This window comes from Thunnus thynnus, chromosome 20 (assembly GCF_963924715.1).
Source record: "Thunnus thynnus chromosome 20, fThuThy2.1, whole genome shotgun sequence".
NCBI lineage: Eukaryota > Metazoa > Chordata > Actinopteri > Scombriformes > Scombridae > Thunnus > Thunnus thynnus.
Window position 1 is genome coordinate 1,914,216 of NC_089536.1, and position 17,637 is coordinate 1,931,852.

Sequence of the window (17,637 nt, forward strand, 5' to 3'; positions counted from 1 at the left end):
CATGTCATACAGCAGATATTAATATTTTTGTTTTATTAGTGTTATATATTTGCTGTGGTTTGAATATTTTAAATGTTTCTGTATTTAATTGCTTTCCTTTTTTGCAGTAACTGGGTTTTTATTGCTGTAATTGCAGTTTATATAAATTATTTGCATGCGGCTGTAATTGGACATCAGACACTTGATGAACTAATCAGTGCACCTCGATGGGCCAATGCCGTGGCTGTGAGGGAGGATCCAGTGTCCAGACAGCAGAAGATATACAGAGATAAAAGCTGCATCAAACATCCTTTAAACAATTCTTGGGTTTTGGTGATCCTTTGGTACCAAATGCTGCTTTTTAATGTCAGAAATATTTTTCAATGCAGACTAAATACTGAATCACCATCACTGGAGTTCCTGTAGGCTAAGTACCAGAGTAATATTAACATCTTTGTTATTATCATTATGCATATACTCTACCTTAAAACGATGCACCCTAGTGCAGTGGTTCTTAACCTTTTTGGGCCAGTGCCCCCCTATCCATTATCCAGGTCCCTTACTTCCCCCCATCAATTAAAATGTAGGCTGATTGTCTCCCCTGAATATTAATGTTGATTATTAGTTTGTGTTATATCATTAAAAATGCATGTCATTGGATGCCAAATATCAGATTTGATTGAAGTGGACAATTGGAATATCATTATCATTAGTTTCCCATGCAGGGAGCAAATAAACCATGTGAATAGAAATTATATTTATGAGTTAAAAAAAAAGCAACAGTTAGAAATTTGACAGCCGGCCAAGCAAAGAGCATTCTATTAATTATTCCAACAGAAAACAGCCTACTAAGGAAAAAGTCTGATGCTACTGGAAAAAAAGAAGGATATGAATCCATAGCTGAGGTATTAGATAGAATAGCCCACTGGTAGCATTTTGTCTTGGTCTGCACCATTTTCCTGATATGATATGATTGTTGTTGTTTATTATAATGCTATGCAGTTAATTAAATAATTGGACCTGCAGCAGTCAAATAAAATATCCAGTTCAAGGGCCTGGCCCACAGCGGTTTTGGTTGGGAGGTTTGGGGTTCCTCTCCCAAGAAATTTTGATGTTATTTGACTAAAAACTATGCATTTTCACACAATTTTGGACAATTATCATTACAGTATTCATTAAGAAAATGCATCGTGTGCCATAAAAAATAATAATCAATCACCAAACATTGGTAAAACAGGCTTATAGTGAATGGATTTGAACTGTGATAGTCAGGCTGGAGCCACCAGCCAGCTGTAGGGACGACTATGGTTCAAATTTTATCGTTATCTTATCCACAAACAATTTATTTGTCCCGTTTTGCACATATCACAGATATTCAACAGACTGCATTAATGCCATCTCAGCACTTTTTATTTCCTTGTTGGAATAAAAGGAACACATCAGACTTCATGATCCAACTGATAAAGCTTTATACTGTCTGTCAATATTTGACTTTTGCTCCAGGTTTTTTATTCCAGAGTTCAGAGCTGTTGTTCTGTGATCAGATTTCCTTAAAGAACACTTCAGGTTAAAGATGAATACAGAGAGTTGAGACTGTTTGTGAATCCTTAGACCTTAAAAACTTCCTGCTGTCAGTTACATGTTTGTCTTTCTTCTGGTTGGTTTCCTGGTTGAAGCTGCTGATTAATTTCACCTTCACTCATCAGCTTGATTCAGATTATTTTTTAGCATAAAAAAGAAACGTAACCAACAGTTTTAATCATGTTTGTGTCTTCAGGTGTTAAAATGATCTGATAACAGTAGAGATGGTCGTTATAGGGATGTGTTATGTTGCTTTGTTGACTGCATTCATGGAATGAATTTAACTCCAGAAGAAAGAAGTAAGAATATTTATCAATACTCTTATCGGTTCTTTTTCATAACCAAAGAAAAAAAAGAAAAAAAAATTAGAACACGGTTAGAATAGATTTATATTTTAAATATGACAAAATATTGTTTCTTACAACAGCAACAGTAGAATAAAGTAAAATAAATAACATTCCTGACATTAAAATAATGAGTGAAGTTTAGAAAGACTGAAGAACATGGACATCAGTCAATATCTTCATCCTGTCCTCCTCCTCCTCCCTCTGCTGCTGGTTGAGAGGAGGGACTGTTTCAGCCAGTAGCTATAAGTTTACAGGAATTTGCCAAATTTTAATAGACGTTACAAACTAAGCTAAATACAGGCACCTGCAAATACAGCAGAGGAGAGGACAGAGAAGCTAGAGCGACCATAAATGAGAGCAAAATGCAGCCCCCAACATTCTCTAGCTGCCCCCTGGGGGGTAGCACCACCCCGTTGAGAAACGCTACCCTAGTGGCTTGAAAGAAGAGTCAGATAAGACCAGTTATCTGTGACTCCATCTTATTGTCTTTCTGTGTCGGTGGGTCCTATTCTTGGTGTAAATTCTAACATTTGTATGTATATAAATCAGTATGTGTATGAGAATGTGTTGTAGCTATTATCCTAATTTGTTTGTAATGACCTGATCTGCTGACAATTGGCTTCATGGGTGTTCAATCAGTCCTTGATCATTGATTGATGCACCTGTAGAGTAACCCATATACAGGCTGATTCATCATGTATGCCTCATTTTGCACTGAGGAAAGTCCAACATGGACTGAAATGTTTGCATTGTATGGTGTTGCTGAATGAAGATGAGGAAGGATGTTGACTTGTGGCTGACTAAGCCTATCTGAGATGGGCAGGGCCTCCTACAGCAGCTATGGTTGAACGTCAGGCCTACAGGGGGTTCTAATGGGTCTTACTTCCCGTTCTTTCTCTTTTGCCTCCTCCTCTGGGATGGCCCTACAGCTACCTCCAAAACTGGTAGAGTCTTGGAGGGTTTACAGACGCCACCTAGCCTGATCCGTAGCGATGGACCAATATTGCAATTGGCGAAGGACCTTTTGAGAGTATCTTCATAGCATTTGTGTGGATCCCCTCTGTCACTGTGGCCACTAGACAGTTCACTGTACAGGACGAGGACCTTGGGGAGGCGGTGACCATCCATGCTAAAGATGTGGCCCACACAGCCTCAATGCTGGTGAGCCCTGCTGTTTGCAGCACCTCAACATCAGTGATGTAATCACTTCAACGAATGTTGAGGATGGAGCGGAGGCACTGCTGATGGAAATGTTCAAGTACAGGACCCACGACTCAGCACCATACAGGAGGGTGGTCAGCACGATGGCATGGTACACGATGACTTTAGGTGGCTTGTCTGCTGTCCATCTCTTTGTCAATGTTGGTGTCAGAGGAGATGACATTGCCCAGGTAGCTGAACTCAACTCTAAAATCAAATATTATCTTAACTTTATGGAGCAGAGTTCTCACGATGTGGGTGGATGTCCGGTTTGGATCCAAACAAAGTCATATAAACAGAGACACAGACACTCAACGACATTATGTTTCCACTCCTTCAGTAAATAGTTTTATCGGTGTGAAGCAGCAACTGTTCAGTTATTTATTCATCTTTGGGGTATAAATACAGCTCAGACACATCAGAGCGTCCAGACTGACTGACATCAAGATTTTCATCATATCACCTCCGCAGAACTCTGATGATGAAGGTGAGTTTGTGTCTTTATACACCTGACTGAATTAATATTAATCAGTAGTTTCTGTCAGATTCTCTGAAATAGTCTGTGGTGATAGAAACAATTTACTTTGCTCTGTTTTCTCTGTATTTTGCACTTTTAAAGCTTCACTCTGTGATTCTGTTTAAGAACCCACAAAATGCCAAAATACAGTCACTTGTTTTAACTAAATTGGAGAGTGAATCTTCCACTGAGTTTAGTTTTAGTTTATTTTGTGTCTGCTGCTGTGTTTCTGTTGCAGCTGGTTTCAGTGGTTCTCCTCCTGCTGGCTCCAGTATTGACCTCCTGCTTACGTCTCGTCCTCCCGCTGGACTGCAGTGACATCTATAACCATGACAGCACCCGACCCAGCGGAGTGTACACCATCTATCCCATCGGAGCCACGTCTGCTGTCCAGGTACACTTCATCCTCTCTGGGACACAGTTAGAAGATGTTGGTTCAAAGATGAGTCACCATGTGATGACAGTTCAGGTTGATTCTACTAAACCAGCAGATATAACTGGTGGAAGTCATATGACTGGTTGGATACACAAACTGTATATAAAGAAGGATGTCGCCAAGTGTGACATCAAACCAGTTTGAAGCCCAGAGTTGCAGCTTGTGTACATATGGGCTAACGTTAGCTACTTTAGCTAAATTGTGCTAACAGGGCAGGTTTCAAAATCAAGTAACAGTACTCGTGGTCAAATGAACCAACAACCCTTTTTGGTGATTTGTGTTTACTGGGCAGCATTTTATCATTATTTTATCAATTTAAGATAATTCAGATTCAAGACTTGGCAGCTGCTGATTGATTGAATGTAGTTTTAACTAAAGCATCATATTTACTAATGAGAGTGTTTGTGTGTAGGTGTACTGTGACATGGACTCAGACGGAGGACGGTGGACGGTGAGTTTTTGAACTGAAGTCATCAAGTCACAGCTGAGTGTTTTTCAGTATGAACACTTCCTGTTGGACCTTCACAATAAATCATGAGCTGTCAGAGATCTTGTGTGTTTATTGAGTTAACCCCCCCCCTCCCTCAGGTGTTCCAGAGGAGGATGGACGGCTCGGTGAACTTCTACAGGCCCTGGGATCACTACAAGAAGGGCTTTGGTATCGCTGCTGGAGAGTACTGGCTCGGTGAGAAATGAAACCAAACTAACAGTCATGTGACTTCATGAAACTGTTCATAAAAACAAACATTAAACTCTGATGTGACTTCATGTTTGTGTGTTTTCAGGCCTTGAGAATCTCTTCCATCTGACACAGAGGAAGAAGGTCGAGCTGCTGGTCGACATGGAGGACTTCAGTGGAAACAAAGTGTCTGCTCGTTACTCCTCGTTCTCCATCGAATCAGAGTCCAACGGATACAAACTGCATGTGTCTGGATTCACTGATGGAGGAGCAGGTCAGTTACTGTTAGCAGGTAGTAGTTTTGTTTTTATGATGTTTAGTTTCCACATGGAGACACTGAAGATTTCTGTCCTTATATTGGATTATTTGTTTGATTCCTTCAGCTAAAGACAGATTCACAAAGATTTTCAAGTCAGTAACAACAAATCTGTGGTCTGTTCATGTTTTATTAATTACATGGATGCTTTGGTTTATAAACACATTCAAAGGGAAACAATGTAAATGAGGCCCAGCAGGTTTCAGGTGTTTATATCCATTCAACCTTTTGCAGTTCTTGTCTACATGACATACTGTATGTTGTTATGTTACAGTAGCAGCAGCAGATGCAGTACTAGTAGTACTAGAAGTATTTGTACAAGTGGTAGCCATAGCAGTAGTACTATATTAGTAGTGAGAATTGTAGTGTTAATAGTAATATAACATTATATTGTTGGGACTACATGTGGACCACAGTTTACCACATTTTTCAAGACTCCAAGAAACCTGAGCCCTGGGGGTTCGCACCTAAAGTGTGAAGCTCCACCCATGGATCCAGGTTATCACAACTAGAGATTCAGCTCCTTGCTCTTTTTCACCTCCAGCTGCTGACGGAGCAGCTCTCAGCTCCTCCCCTCAACTGGGCATAGCTTTGCAACATAGTGAAGCATAGCACAGTTAAGCAAGAATGTTTAATTTAATCAATGTACTGCACATATATTGATTTGGCTAAGGTTATTCATTGAACTATTGTTGTGATGTCCTTGTTCATAGTCAGGTTATTGCATAGCCACACCGCTAGGTTAATGATAGCATGCTTAACACGTGTTACATCCAGTAACTAGGCCTTGCATGCAACTAACCTCTCCCTAACCTGGCACCTTGATCCTACATCAATTGGCCTTGAATAGAGAACCACACAGTTAAGAGTTTCAAAACCTAGTTTTGCAAACTTTGGTTCAAGACACCACATGGTCTGGCCTTTTATCTCTGTAGTTCCCTTTGTCAGTCATATTGTCGGTATGCCATGTGCTCAGTCACCAGGTGACTGCAGCCATCTTGCCATTGTCTTCCACACACACACACACACACACACACACACACACACACACACACTTGTATATAGGTACACTTACCTAGACTAGTATTGTGTGTTTTGTTAAATAAATGCTTTTGGATATACCTGTTGTCTGTTTTAATGTTGCACAAGAATGAGTTTTGCCAACATGTGTAACCTTGTGTAAAGAACTCAAAACTCCTTCAACCTTAACTAGCTATTGATATGGTAATTTAGTTTATAGTTATTAAGTTAATTATTAATCAAAGTTCCAAATTCATAGATTAGTACACTTTGAGACTGAATTGGCTATCTTTTTCCCTGAGTCCAGGGTGGTGCCTCATTATTATTAATTCTTATTGATAATTTTATTGATTTTAATAATTAATAATTATCTTGATAATCATGAATTATTGCTGATAGCCAAACTTGTAGCCACGGCCCAACAATATAGTATGGTGTCATTAGCAGTAGTGTTATGATCACACACTTGTTGTTTTCTTGTGTTTCTGTAGGAGACGGCCTGGAAACTCACAACGGACAGAAGTTCACCACCCTCGACAAAGACCAGGACTCCGACAACGCTAACTGTGCCAAACAATTCCTGGGGGCGTTCTGGTACAACGTCTGTTTCAATGCAAACCCCAATGGGGTTTATCGCTGGGGGGCTGATGGGACTGTCTATGCTGTAGGAGTGGAGTGGTACCAGTGGAAGGGTCATGACTACTCCCTGAAGACCATCAGCATGAAGATTCGTCCTGTGCAGTAATTCTCCAGAACGAACAAACAGCAGAATATCTGTTGATCTCTTTCTTTCTTTCTCTCTGATCTAGTCTGTAACCTCACAGATATTTCAAATAAATATTTCCAGCATCAATAAAAGTCAGGTGTAGAGTGTGTTTGTGAGCAGCTGCTGGGTGTAAAGTCTTGTGTCAAACAGCTGTTGGTGTAGAGAAATGATTGGACAGGTGGGGAACTTAGTGGAGGATCCAGAGGAACAAATACAGAGCAGCTTACATCAGAAACATCACATGACATCACTGAAGTGATGACGAACCAAATGACAGACGGAGTTGACTTGTATTGGAGCTAAAAGCAGCTTGAACTCTGCTGAAATGAACACGTTCCACCACTAGATGTCTCTGTTGTCTGTATTAGTTCCATCTAGTTGTATCCACAGACTGACTGTATATCTGAGCTTTCAGCAGGACACAAACTACACATGAACCCTCACACTGTCACACAGGGGTGGAAAATAACTGACTACATTTACTCAAGTACTGTAGAACAATTTTTAACTACTTGTACTTTACTGGAGTATTTCCATGTGATGCTACTTTCTACATTTCAGAGGGAAATATTGTACTTTCTACTCCACTACATTTATTTGACAGCTTTAGTTACTTTTCAGATGAAGATTTGACACAATGGATAATATAACAAGCTTTTAAAATACAACACATTGTTAAAGATGAAACCAGTGGTTTCCAACCTTTTTGGCTTTTGACGTCTTACAAAAAGCAGTGTGTAGTCGGGGTCACATTTCACATGTCTATGAGTTGTTAACAGCTCCACCAAATAGTGATTTTTCCCTCTAAACTTCTCACATGCTTTCATTTCAATAAATGTTCAAATGATCCAATATTTCAGCAAAAATCAAAGATTAGAGGAAAAGTCCAAAAACTGAAAACAGATTTGTGTATCAGAACTTTGTTTTTTCTTCTTTCCTCTCCCATTAATCATCTCACCACCCCTCAGATTTATCTGCTGACCCTTTGGAGGGGCCCCACCCCTAGGTTGGGAACCACTGGACTAAACTAGCTAACTGTATATAAAGTAGTGTAAACTAGCTCCACCTCCAGCAGCTACAACAGTAACATGCTGCTCTAACACTGATGCTTCACTATTAATAATCTAATGATGTCATATATAATAATATATCAGTCAGAGGGACCAAACCACTACTTTTACTGCAATACTTTAACTACATCAAGCTCATAATACTTATGTACTTTTACTGCAATACTTTAACTACATCAAGCTCATAATACTTATGTACTTTTACTGCAATACTTTAACTACATCAAGCTCATAATACTTATGTACTTTTACTGCAATACTTTAACTACATCAAGCTCATAATACTTATGTACTTTTACTGCAATACTTTAACTACATCAAGCTCATAATACTTATGTACTTTTACTGCAATACTTTAACTACATCAAGCTCATAATACTTATGTACTTTTACTGTAGGAGGATTTTTCATGCAGGACTTTTACTTGTAATGGAGTATTTTTACATTGTTTTTTTGGTAGTTTTACTGCAGTAAAGGATCTGAATACTTCTTCCACCATTATTAGCAAATACATATTCAATAAAGTTTTCAAGTTCTTTATGTGTGCACTCTTAATATCACTGGGTCAAAATTTACCCAGTTTGAGTCGAACTGAACTCGTTGTGTGGAACACAAAATTAATTAACACAAAATAAATTAGAGGTCAAAATTACAGACTGGTACTTGACAAAGTTGACCTAATCTTGCATTGGTGCCATATTGACCCAGACCAGGTAAAATTCTCACCCAAAGGAATTTGTTTTGGGGAAACAAATTCCTTTGTCTTATTTTTTTTACCATGAAATTAGAAACAATTGATTAAATATCTCAGCAGTAACAGACACAATGACACCAGTCGATCCAGCACTAAAGTCAAATAATGAATCTCTACTTCCTTCCTCTAACATGCAGTTATTCTATTACTGTAATTACTTTGTTTTTCTCCCTTTTTCTGTTGTGTCTTTAATATATGTTTAATGTCACTCTTTCAAATTAAAATTAAAGGAAATAATAGATCACAGCTTGTTAAATAAACAAAAAAACAGTTTAACAGTTCAAGACCAGCTTTAATTTGTCATAATTTATTGATTTCTTTTCAGTTTAAAGAACAATTAATTATAACTGTTTATCAGAAGAAACAGTAGCTGTTAAATTATAAATGTTCTGATTTATATACATTCACTCACACAAACACACACACACACACACACACACACACACACACACACACACACACACACACACACACTCACACACTCACACACACACACACACACACACACACACACACACACACACACACACACACTCACACACACACACACACACACACACACCGACAGTTTGAAACAGTTCGGTCTCTGAACTTTTGTCCATCGCAGCATCGACTCCTGAAGTTTTTCTGTTTCATCCTGAACAGTCGACTCGTCACTTCGACCACAAGCGACGTGAAAAACAAACATCTGCAAGTGAAATGTAGAAAAATAATCCAGGTTCTCTTCTCTTAGAAATATTACACCTACAAAGAAATATTTTGTCTTTTATTAAAGTCTGAAAACCTTTTTAACTTGTAAAATAAAACTGAGATTAATTTATCTGTTTCTAATTCTTTTAAGTTCTTTCAAGAGTTTTCTAGAATCGACACACAAACACATGTTTGTTTGGTTTTTAGGGAATTTTCCATGAATTAATTTCTGGGATAAAATCTGTACAAAAGAGACGCTGCACTTTGAAAAGACGCATTATGGTGCAACTTTTTCTTGTTTCAAGCAAAATAAGAAACCTAATGAAAACAAATGTTTTTCAGCGTAAACGTCAAGACGTCAAGAAAGAAAGGTTTTGTTTTTACATTTGGCGTTTGCTCGGCATGTATTAGAATCCAAAAACAGGTTTAGTTTTTATCAGATCTCACAAAAGAATCATTTTGTCTTTTATTAAAGCCTAAAAACATTGTGAACTCGTGTAAAATAAGAGCGAGTTTAATTTATCTGTATATGAATCACAGATCACTTTTTTTCAGGATTTTCCAGAGATTTTTAAATTTCTGTGAACAAAAGAGACAATGCAGGATTTGTCTTTTTCTTCTTCTACACAAAATAAGTCTCAGAGGCTGAGAACAAATGTTTTATCAATTAATCAATTAGTTGTTTGTCTATAAAATGTCAGAAAATGCTGAAAAATGTCGCTCACTGGGTGCGTTCCAGTATCCAGACTACCAGACTATTTAATATGCCAGAAAAAGATGCCAAAAACACCAGAATGTCCTGCTGCATCCGGTCGTATTTTGCAGATTAATTTACTAGTTGGCAACTAATCTATGAATTGACTAATTATTACTGAAAATATTTCCATTTCAAAGAAAGAAAAGAGTCTTGGATTATTTTTCTCTGCTTTTCTGTTGCTCGGACTCTAATAATAACCCCACAAACAGGTCCGGGTTGAGTTTTTCGGCGTCCTCTCTGTCAGTTGTAGCTGTATCCCGGCAGAGGGAGCTTCTGACCCTCCTTGGCCTCGAAGAAGGTGTAGGACAGAGTGATGGTGTCCACTCGGGCCATCCTCGGGTCCTCGTCGAACTCCGGGTCGATGTAGAAGAAGACGGGCATGTCGACCTCCTCGTGAGGGTTCAGACGCTGCTCCTCGAAGCAGAAACACTGCAGAGATAAATATTATCTTGTCATTTGTTGGGAGACACTGATGCAGAACAGCTGAGAGACGTTAGAAGAGACCATCGATTTGATTTTAGAGATTTAGAAACGTCAAAACCAGACAACAAGTTTCCTAACAGAACATTTTAAGTCCTTTTAGCACATTATTCTGTCTGTTTGTTAGGAAAGGTGAGTGTAGGTGAACGTATGTAGAACCCTAACCTTCACAATAAATCATGAGCTATGAGAGATTTTGTGTGTTTATCAAGTTTACATCCCTGTGAACCACCTGAAAAACAAAAACAATGTGTATCATAGACTGTAGTAGTATAAATAGCACACTTCAGTGTTGCATCTGTCCAGGAATGCAACACTGAAGGACTGGGATATTGCTGCAGATTGCTGATGTGTTTCATATAGGCCACTTGAGTAATAAATCTACAAGTACACAACACTACACAGACAGTGATGGGATATTATCCACATAGAATTAAGTTATTTGGGCATGTTGTCATATAAAACAAAGTAAAAATGAAACTCACTGTGTAGTTTGGAACATCAGAATCACAAGTCCAGCTCCGCTCCCAGAAATGTTGACTTGCTGCTGAAACAAGACATTATTTTAGCAACAGTACAGATGTAATAGTTAGCAAAACTGATTTCAAAACTTAATTCCTGCATCTTCAGTCCTATGCCTTTTACATTTCAATGGAATTAAATTCACTTCAGGAAAACAATTTGAGTAAAAAATATATACACAAAATAGCTTTTTGTTTGATGTTGTGATTGGATGACACGGTACCAAATACCAAAAGCAAGGGCATATAGCACAATTCAAACTGATTTGAAATGTAATGTATTTTGACAATGCTACCAAGCCAAACAAAAAGGAACTCAACTAGTGATTTGCTGGATGAAGATGGGTGAGAAAAAAAAACAAAGTCATACACCGCTGTCCAGGTGCACATGTGCCAACTCTACTGTTGCGAGCTGCTACAATAGTGTGATCGCTTGCAGTAATCACACTAATTATCAGCCTTGACTTACAGTATTACATACACACATGCTGACACTCACACAGTTTGGACGTGGGGATGAAAGGACTGTAGTTAAGAGATATTACAGCACCGTAATGTAAAGCTGCCTGTTCCCTTTTACTCAGCATCTACTGATCACTGTCTGTCTCTCACCCCTCCTCTCCCTTTCCCTCCCTCATTTTTTGACCCACTAGTGTTCTGTTTGTTGTCTTATATGAATAGATAATGGGCAAAAAGCAAATCTCTTCATTTACATGCAATACAATTTAAACGTTAAATTAAATCCTAAAGGATTTTGGATCAAAAAGACAATCGACAAGATAGGAAACAAGAAAAACGAAACATTTCTGCAACCCTTTCTGGCTTTGTACAATTATTTGCTGTTTTACTGTGAAATAAAGTTTTACCTGTGAGGAAGCTTTGTCAGAGTATCAAGGAAGGTGATAAGGGACAGACTCAGAGGCTACCAAATGAAAACAAGCAAAATCAAACTCACCTTCACACAGCTACGCTGACATCCTCTTTGGTTTCTGCGCTCTCAGACTATACAATATATATCTAAAAAACACAGCAGTAGAGTGGACAAAAGAGTCATTAAGTTTCATTCAGCGTATTCTGCTCATTCGTCATTCACCACAGTTGGATCACTCATTCAGTATACAGCAGGTTTAAATGTTTAGTGTGTTCATAATGGAGAAGGGACAAAATTGACTTTTGATTTATTTTTGTGTGTGCTATTGATGGATAATATTCTCCCACAATGCAATGCATAAAACAAATTGAGGGAGCTACAAAAAATATCCCTCTGAAGAAGAGTGTCAGATGGATATATTGGATAGTTGCTTGTAATTACTGTCAAATACTATTTATATACAGTAAATCTCATACATTAATTGGAGAAGTCTGTAGATCTATTGGATAGTTGCTTTTAATTACTTTCAGATAATGTTTATATAAGGTAATGATTATTAAAATTATGTTTTTGTAAGCCATTTTCGCATGTTCCTATTTTTTTGTACAGTATCAAACCAATATTTTTACCAGGAATTTACTGTAAATAGATGAGATAATCACATATAATTAAAGCCTAAAGCTCTCAAGATAGTATTAATGGGTGTTAATGGGTGTTACAGTTTATGTTTTACATCCAGAAATTTGTGCTTTGATGGGGCAGTCTTAAGGATAAATTGGGTAATTCTATGCATTTACAAAAGAATACTATATAAAACAAGCCATTATTTAAATTAGGTACTTTTAAAGTACTTCTGCAATGTTTTTCATTTTTTTGTGCACATGTATACATGTTTTTATTTTACAACAGTTGGACTGTAAAAATGCAGATAATGTCTACAGTAAATATCTGTATTTAAAAAAAATTCTTTGTAGAATAACTAAAGGTTTTTTTTACCGTTATTTGATGGTAAACTTTACTTTAACTTTTTTTTTACATTAAATTTAAAGTAAAAAAACAGAAAGTTGCCTTAATTTTACATTCAGTAATAGGATGTGTATTATTTGTATTTTTACAGAGAATTCAATTCAATTCAACGTAACATTCAAGACCATTAAGTAATTGAAAAACCCTGTTAAAAAACTATAATATTCCCTTATATTAATTTACAGATTACAGCCTTTATGGTGAATATTTTTAATAAAAATAATTTACTGTGTTTTTATGGCTTTTACACTTAATGTAGAAAAAAAAACAACTGTAAAATAGTGCAGTAAATTTCTGTGAAATAACTTCTTTTTTTTTACAGTGTACTTCTCACATGATTTTTTTTTACCTCAGTAAACTGTTTCCTAATGAGTTTATGGTTTCAATTGCTAGTATCAAGTCTTCTTCAATGCATCATGATGTTAATTTTGTAAATTATGGCTTCATTTAGAGTGAAACAGAGGATAAATCAACGTATGCTTTAGGGTGTGCCTACGTTGTAATTCACAAGTTGGTACCACAGCGACAACATTGATTACATAACATAACCATGGCATAACCCCAGCTTCACAGAGTATAAGCGTAGTTGCTGCTGTTTCACAGTTTGTTTTTCAATTCATGAAAGTTAATTGAGAACGGCCTCTTTGGTCGTGTAAACAGAGACACAGACACTCAACGACATTATGTTTCCACTCATTCAGCAAATAGTTTTATTGGTGTGGAGTAGCAGCTGTTCAGTCATTTATTAATCTTTGGGATGTAAATACAGCTCAGACACATCAGAGTGTCCAGACTGACTGATATCAAGATTTTCATCATATCACCTCAGTAGAACTCTGATGATGAAGGTAAGTTTGTGACTTTATACACCTGACTGAATTAATATAGATCAGTACTTTCAGTCAGATTCTCTGAAATAGTCTGTGGTGACAAGAGTTTCGTACAATTAACTTTTCTTTATTTTCTACAGGAAAGTCACTTGTTTTAACTAAATTGGAGAGTGAATCTTCCCACTTAGTTTAGTTTTAGTTCATTTTGTGTCTGCTGCTGTGTTTCTGTTCCAGCTGGTTTCAGTGGTTCTCCTCCTGCTGGCTCCAGCGTTGACCTCCTGCTTACGTCTCGTCCTCCCGCTGGACTGCAGTGACATCTATAACCATGACAACACCCGACCCAGCGGAGTGTACACCATCTATCCCATCGGAGCCACGTCTGCTGTCCAGGTACACTTCATCCTCTCTGGGACACAGTTAGAAGATGTTGGTTCAAAGATGAGTCACCATGTGAAGACAGTTCAGGTTGATTCTACTAAACCAGCAGATATAACTGGTGGAAGTCATATGACTGGTTGGATACACAGACTGTATATAAAGATGGACGTAGCAAGGTGTGATGTCACCCATTAGTTTGCAAAAAAAACTGTTTGAAGCCCAGAGTTGCAGCTTGTGTACATATGTGCTAACGTTAGCTACTTTAGCTAAATTGTGCTAACAGGGCAGGTTTCAAAATCAAGTAACATTAAACTTAGTGAAATAATCTTACAAACTGGTCCTTTAATGGAACAGTAATATCCAAAATGACCACCTGCACACTTATTAGAGGGACTGAATATAGAGACTGAGACTGAAATGACTTGAAAACAATGATTGACTCACTATTTCTAGAGAGAAGTTGAGGCTTTTTGAATGGGAGTCAGTTGGAGCAGCTAGCAGCCGTTGGGGGCACTTTAAGATACTTCAGATTCAAGACGTGGCAGCTGCTGATTGATTGAATGTAGTTTTAACTAAAGCAGCATATTTATTAATGAGAGTGTTTGTGTGTAGGTGTACTGTGACATGGACTCAGACGGAGGACGGTGGACGGTGAGTTTTGGAACTGAAGTCATCAAGTCACAGCTGAGTGTTTTTCAATATGAACACTTCCTGTTGGACCTTCACAATAAATCATGAGCTGTCAGAGATCTTGTGTGTTTATTCCCCCCCCCCCAGGTGTTCCAGAGGAGGATGGACGGCTTGCTGAACTTCTACAGGTTCTACAGGAAGCTTTGGTTTTTATAAACACATTTAAAGGGAAACAATGTAAATGAGGCCCAGCAGATTTCAGGTGTTTATATCCCTTCAACCTTTTGCAGTTCTTGTCTACATGACATACTGTATGTTGTAATGTTACAGTAGCAGCAGCAGATGCAGTACTAGTAGTACTAGAAGTATTTGTGCAAATGGTAGTCATAGCAGTAGTACTGTATTAGTAGTGACAGTCGTAGTGTTAATAGTTATATAACATTATGTAATATGGTGTCATTAGCAGTAGTGTTGTGATCAGACACTTGTTGTTTTCTTGTGTTTCTGTAGGAGACGGCCTGGAAACTCACAACGGACAGAAGTTCTCCACCTTCGACAAAAACCAGGACTCCGACAACGCTAACTGTGCCAGACAATTCCTGGGGGCGTTCTGGTACAACGTCTGTAGACAAGCAAACTCCAATGGGATTTATCGCTGGGTGGCTGATGACACTATCTTTACTGTAGGAGTGGAGTGGGGCCCATGGAAGGGCTCTAACTACTCCCTGAAGACCATCAGCATGAAGATTCGTCCTGTGCAGTAATTCTCCAGAACGAACAAACAGCAGAATATCTGTTGATCTCTTTCTTTCTTTCTCTCTGATCTAGTCTGTAACCTCACATATACTTCAAATAAATATTTCCAGCATCAATAAAAGTCAGATGTAGAGTCGGGGTCACATTTCACATGTCTATGAGTTGTTAACAGCTCCACCAAATAGTGATTTTTCCCTCTAAACTTCTCACATGCTTTCATTTCAATAAATGTTCAAATGATCCAATATTTCAGCAAAAATCAAAGATTAGAGAAAAAGTCCAAAAACTGAAAACAACACAACGCAGATTGTAAACAGGCCACACTGTCATTACAGTACACACACACATTAAACAGTCTGTTTCCAGACATCTTAGTGATGACGAGATAAAACGCTTAAATATTTAAATTAGAAAATGAGACATTAGACTGACAGGTTCTCATTCAGACTCGCTCGGTTCGACTCCTGGCAGCAGTAATGTGTGTTCAGGGTGGGAAGACAGTGAGGGATCACAGCCAGCAGAGGTGAACCTTCCAGATGTTCCTCCTCCAAGAACAGTACTTGAGTAAATGTACACAGAGTGCAGCTACTGATTGTGTCAACACAACAACATACAGCTGATTTACAGCATTTATCTAAAGATCAAAGTTAAGCTTCATGTCACTCAGCAGATATTAATATTTTTGTTTTATTAGTGTTATATATTTGCTGTGGTTTGAATATTTTAAATGTTTCTGTATTTAATTGCTTTCCTTTTTTGCAGTAACTGGGTTTTTATTGCTGTAATTGCAGTTTATATAAATTATTTGCATGCGGCTGTAATTGGACATCAGACACTTGATGAACTAATCAGTGCACCTCGATGGGCCAATGCCGTGGCTGTGAGGGAGGATCCAGTGTCCAGACAGCAGAAGATATACAGAGATAAAAGCTGCATCAAACATCCTTTAAACAATTCTTGGGTTTTGGTGATCCTTTGGTACCAAATGCTGCTTTTTAATGTCAGAAATATTGTTCAATGCAGACTAAATACTGAATCACCATCACTGGAGTTCCTGTAGGCTAAGTACCAGAGTAATATTAACATCTTTGTTATTATCATTATGCATATACTCTACCTTAAAACGATGCACCCTAGTGCAGTGGTTCTTAACCTTTTTGGGCCAGTGCCCCCCTATCCATTATCCAGGTCCCTTACTGCCCCCCATCAATTAAAATGTAGGCTGATTGTCTCCCCTGAATATTAATGTTGATTATTAGTTTGTGTTATATCATTAAAAATGCATGTCATTGGATGCCAAATATCAGATTTGATTGAAGTGGACAATTGGAATATCATTATCATTAGTTTCCCATGCAGGGAGCAAATAAACCATGTGAATAGAAATTATATTTATGAGTTAAAAAAAAAGCAACAGTTAGAAATTTGACAGCCGGCCAAGCAAAGAGCATTCTATTAATTATTCCAACAGAAAACAGCCTACTAAGGAAAAAGTCTGATGCTACTGGAAAAAAAGAAGGATATGAATCCATAGCTGAGGTATTAGATAGAATAGCCTACTGGTAGCATTTTGTCTTGGTCTGCACCATTTTCCTGATATGATATGATTGTTGTTGTTTATTATAATGCTATGCAGTTAATTAAATAATTGGACCTGCAGCAGTCAAATAAAATATCCAGTTCAAGGGCCTGGCCCACAGCGGTTTTGGTTGGGAGGTTTGGGGTTCCTCTCCCAAGAAATTTTGATGTTATTTGACTAAAAACTATGCATTTTCACACAATTTTGGACAATTATCATTACAGTATTCATTAAGAAAATGCATCGTGTGCCATAAAAAATAATAATCAATCACCAAACATTGGTAAAACAGGCTTATAGTGAATGGATTTGAACTGTGATAGTCAGGCTGGAGCCACCAGCCAGCTGTAGGGACGACTATGGTTCAAATTTTATCGTTATCTTATCCACAAACAATTTATTTGTCCCGTTTTACACATATCACAGATATTCAACAGACTGCATTAATGCCATC

General features: G+C 37.8%; 2 protein-coding genes across 2 annotated transcripts; both read left to right on the forward strand.

The window, feature by feature from the left end:
• The first annotated feature begins 3,470 nt into the window (after nucleotides 1-3,470).
• On the forward strand, nucleotides 3,471-7,057 carry LOC137172075 (microfibril-associated glycoprotein 4-like). The gene is made up of 6 exons (XM_067576337.1): nucleotides 3,471-3,594; nucleotides 3,863-4,018; nucleotides 4,473-4,511; nucleotides 4,649-4,745; nucleotides 4,846-5,013; nucleotides 6,567-7,057. The coding sequence occupies exons 1-6, from the start codon at nucleotides 3,586-3,588 to the stop codon at nucleotides 6,818-6,820; spliced, it is 723 nt and encodes a 240-aa protein (XP_067432438.1). The 5' UTR covers nucleotides 3,471-3,585; the 3' UTR covers nucleotides 6,821-7,057.
• A 6,724-nt stretch (nucleotides 7,058-13,781) lies between these two features.
• Nucleotides 13,782-14,973, forward strand: LOC137172076 (microfibril-associated glycoprotein 4-like). Its single transcript, XM_067576338.1, has 3 exons — nucleotides 13,782-13,858; nucleotides 14,075-14,230; nucleotides 14,831-14,973. The coding sequence occupies exons 1-3, from the start codon at nucleotides 13,850-13,852 to the stop codon at nucleotides 14,954-14,956; spliced, it is 291 nt and encodes a 96-aa protein (XP_067432439.1). The 5' UTR covers nucleotides 13,782-13,849; the 3' UTR covers nucleotides 14,957-14,973.
• Nucleotides 14,974-17,637: the final 2,664 nt, after the last annotated feature.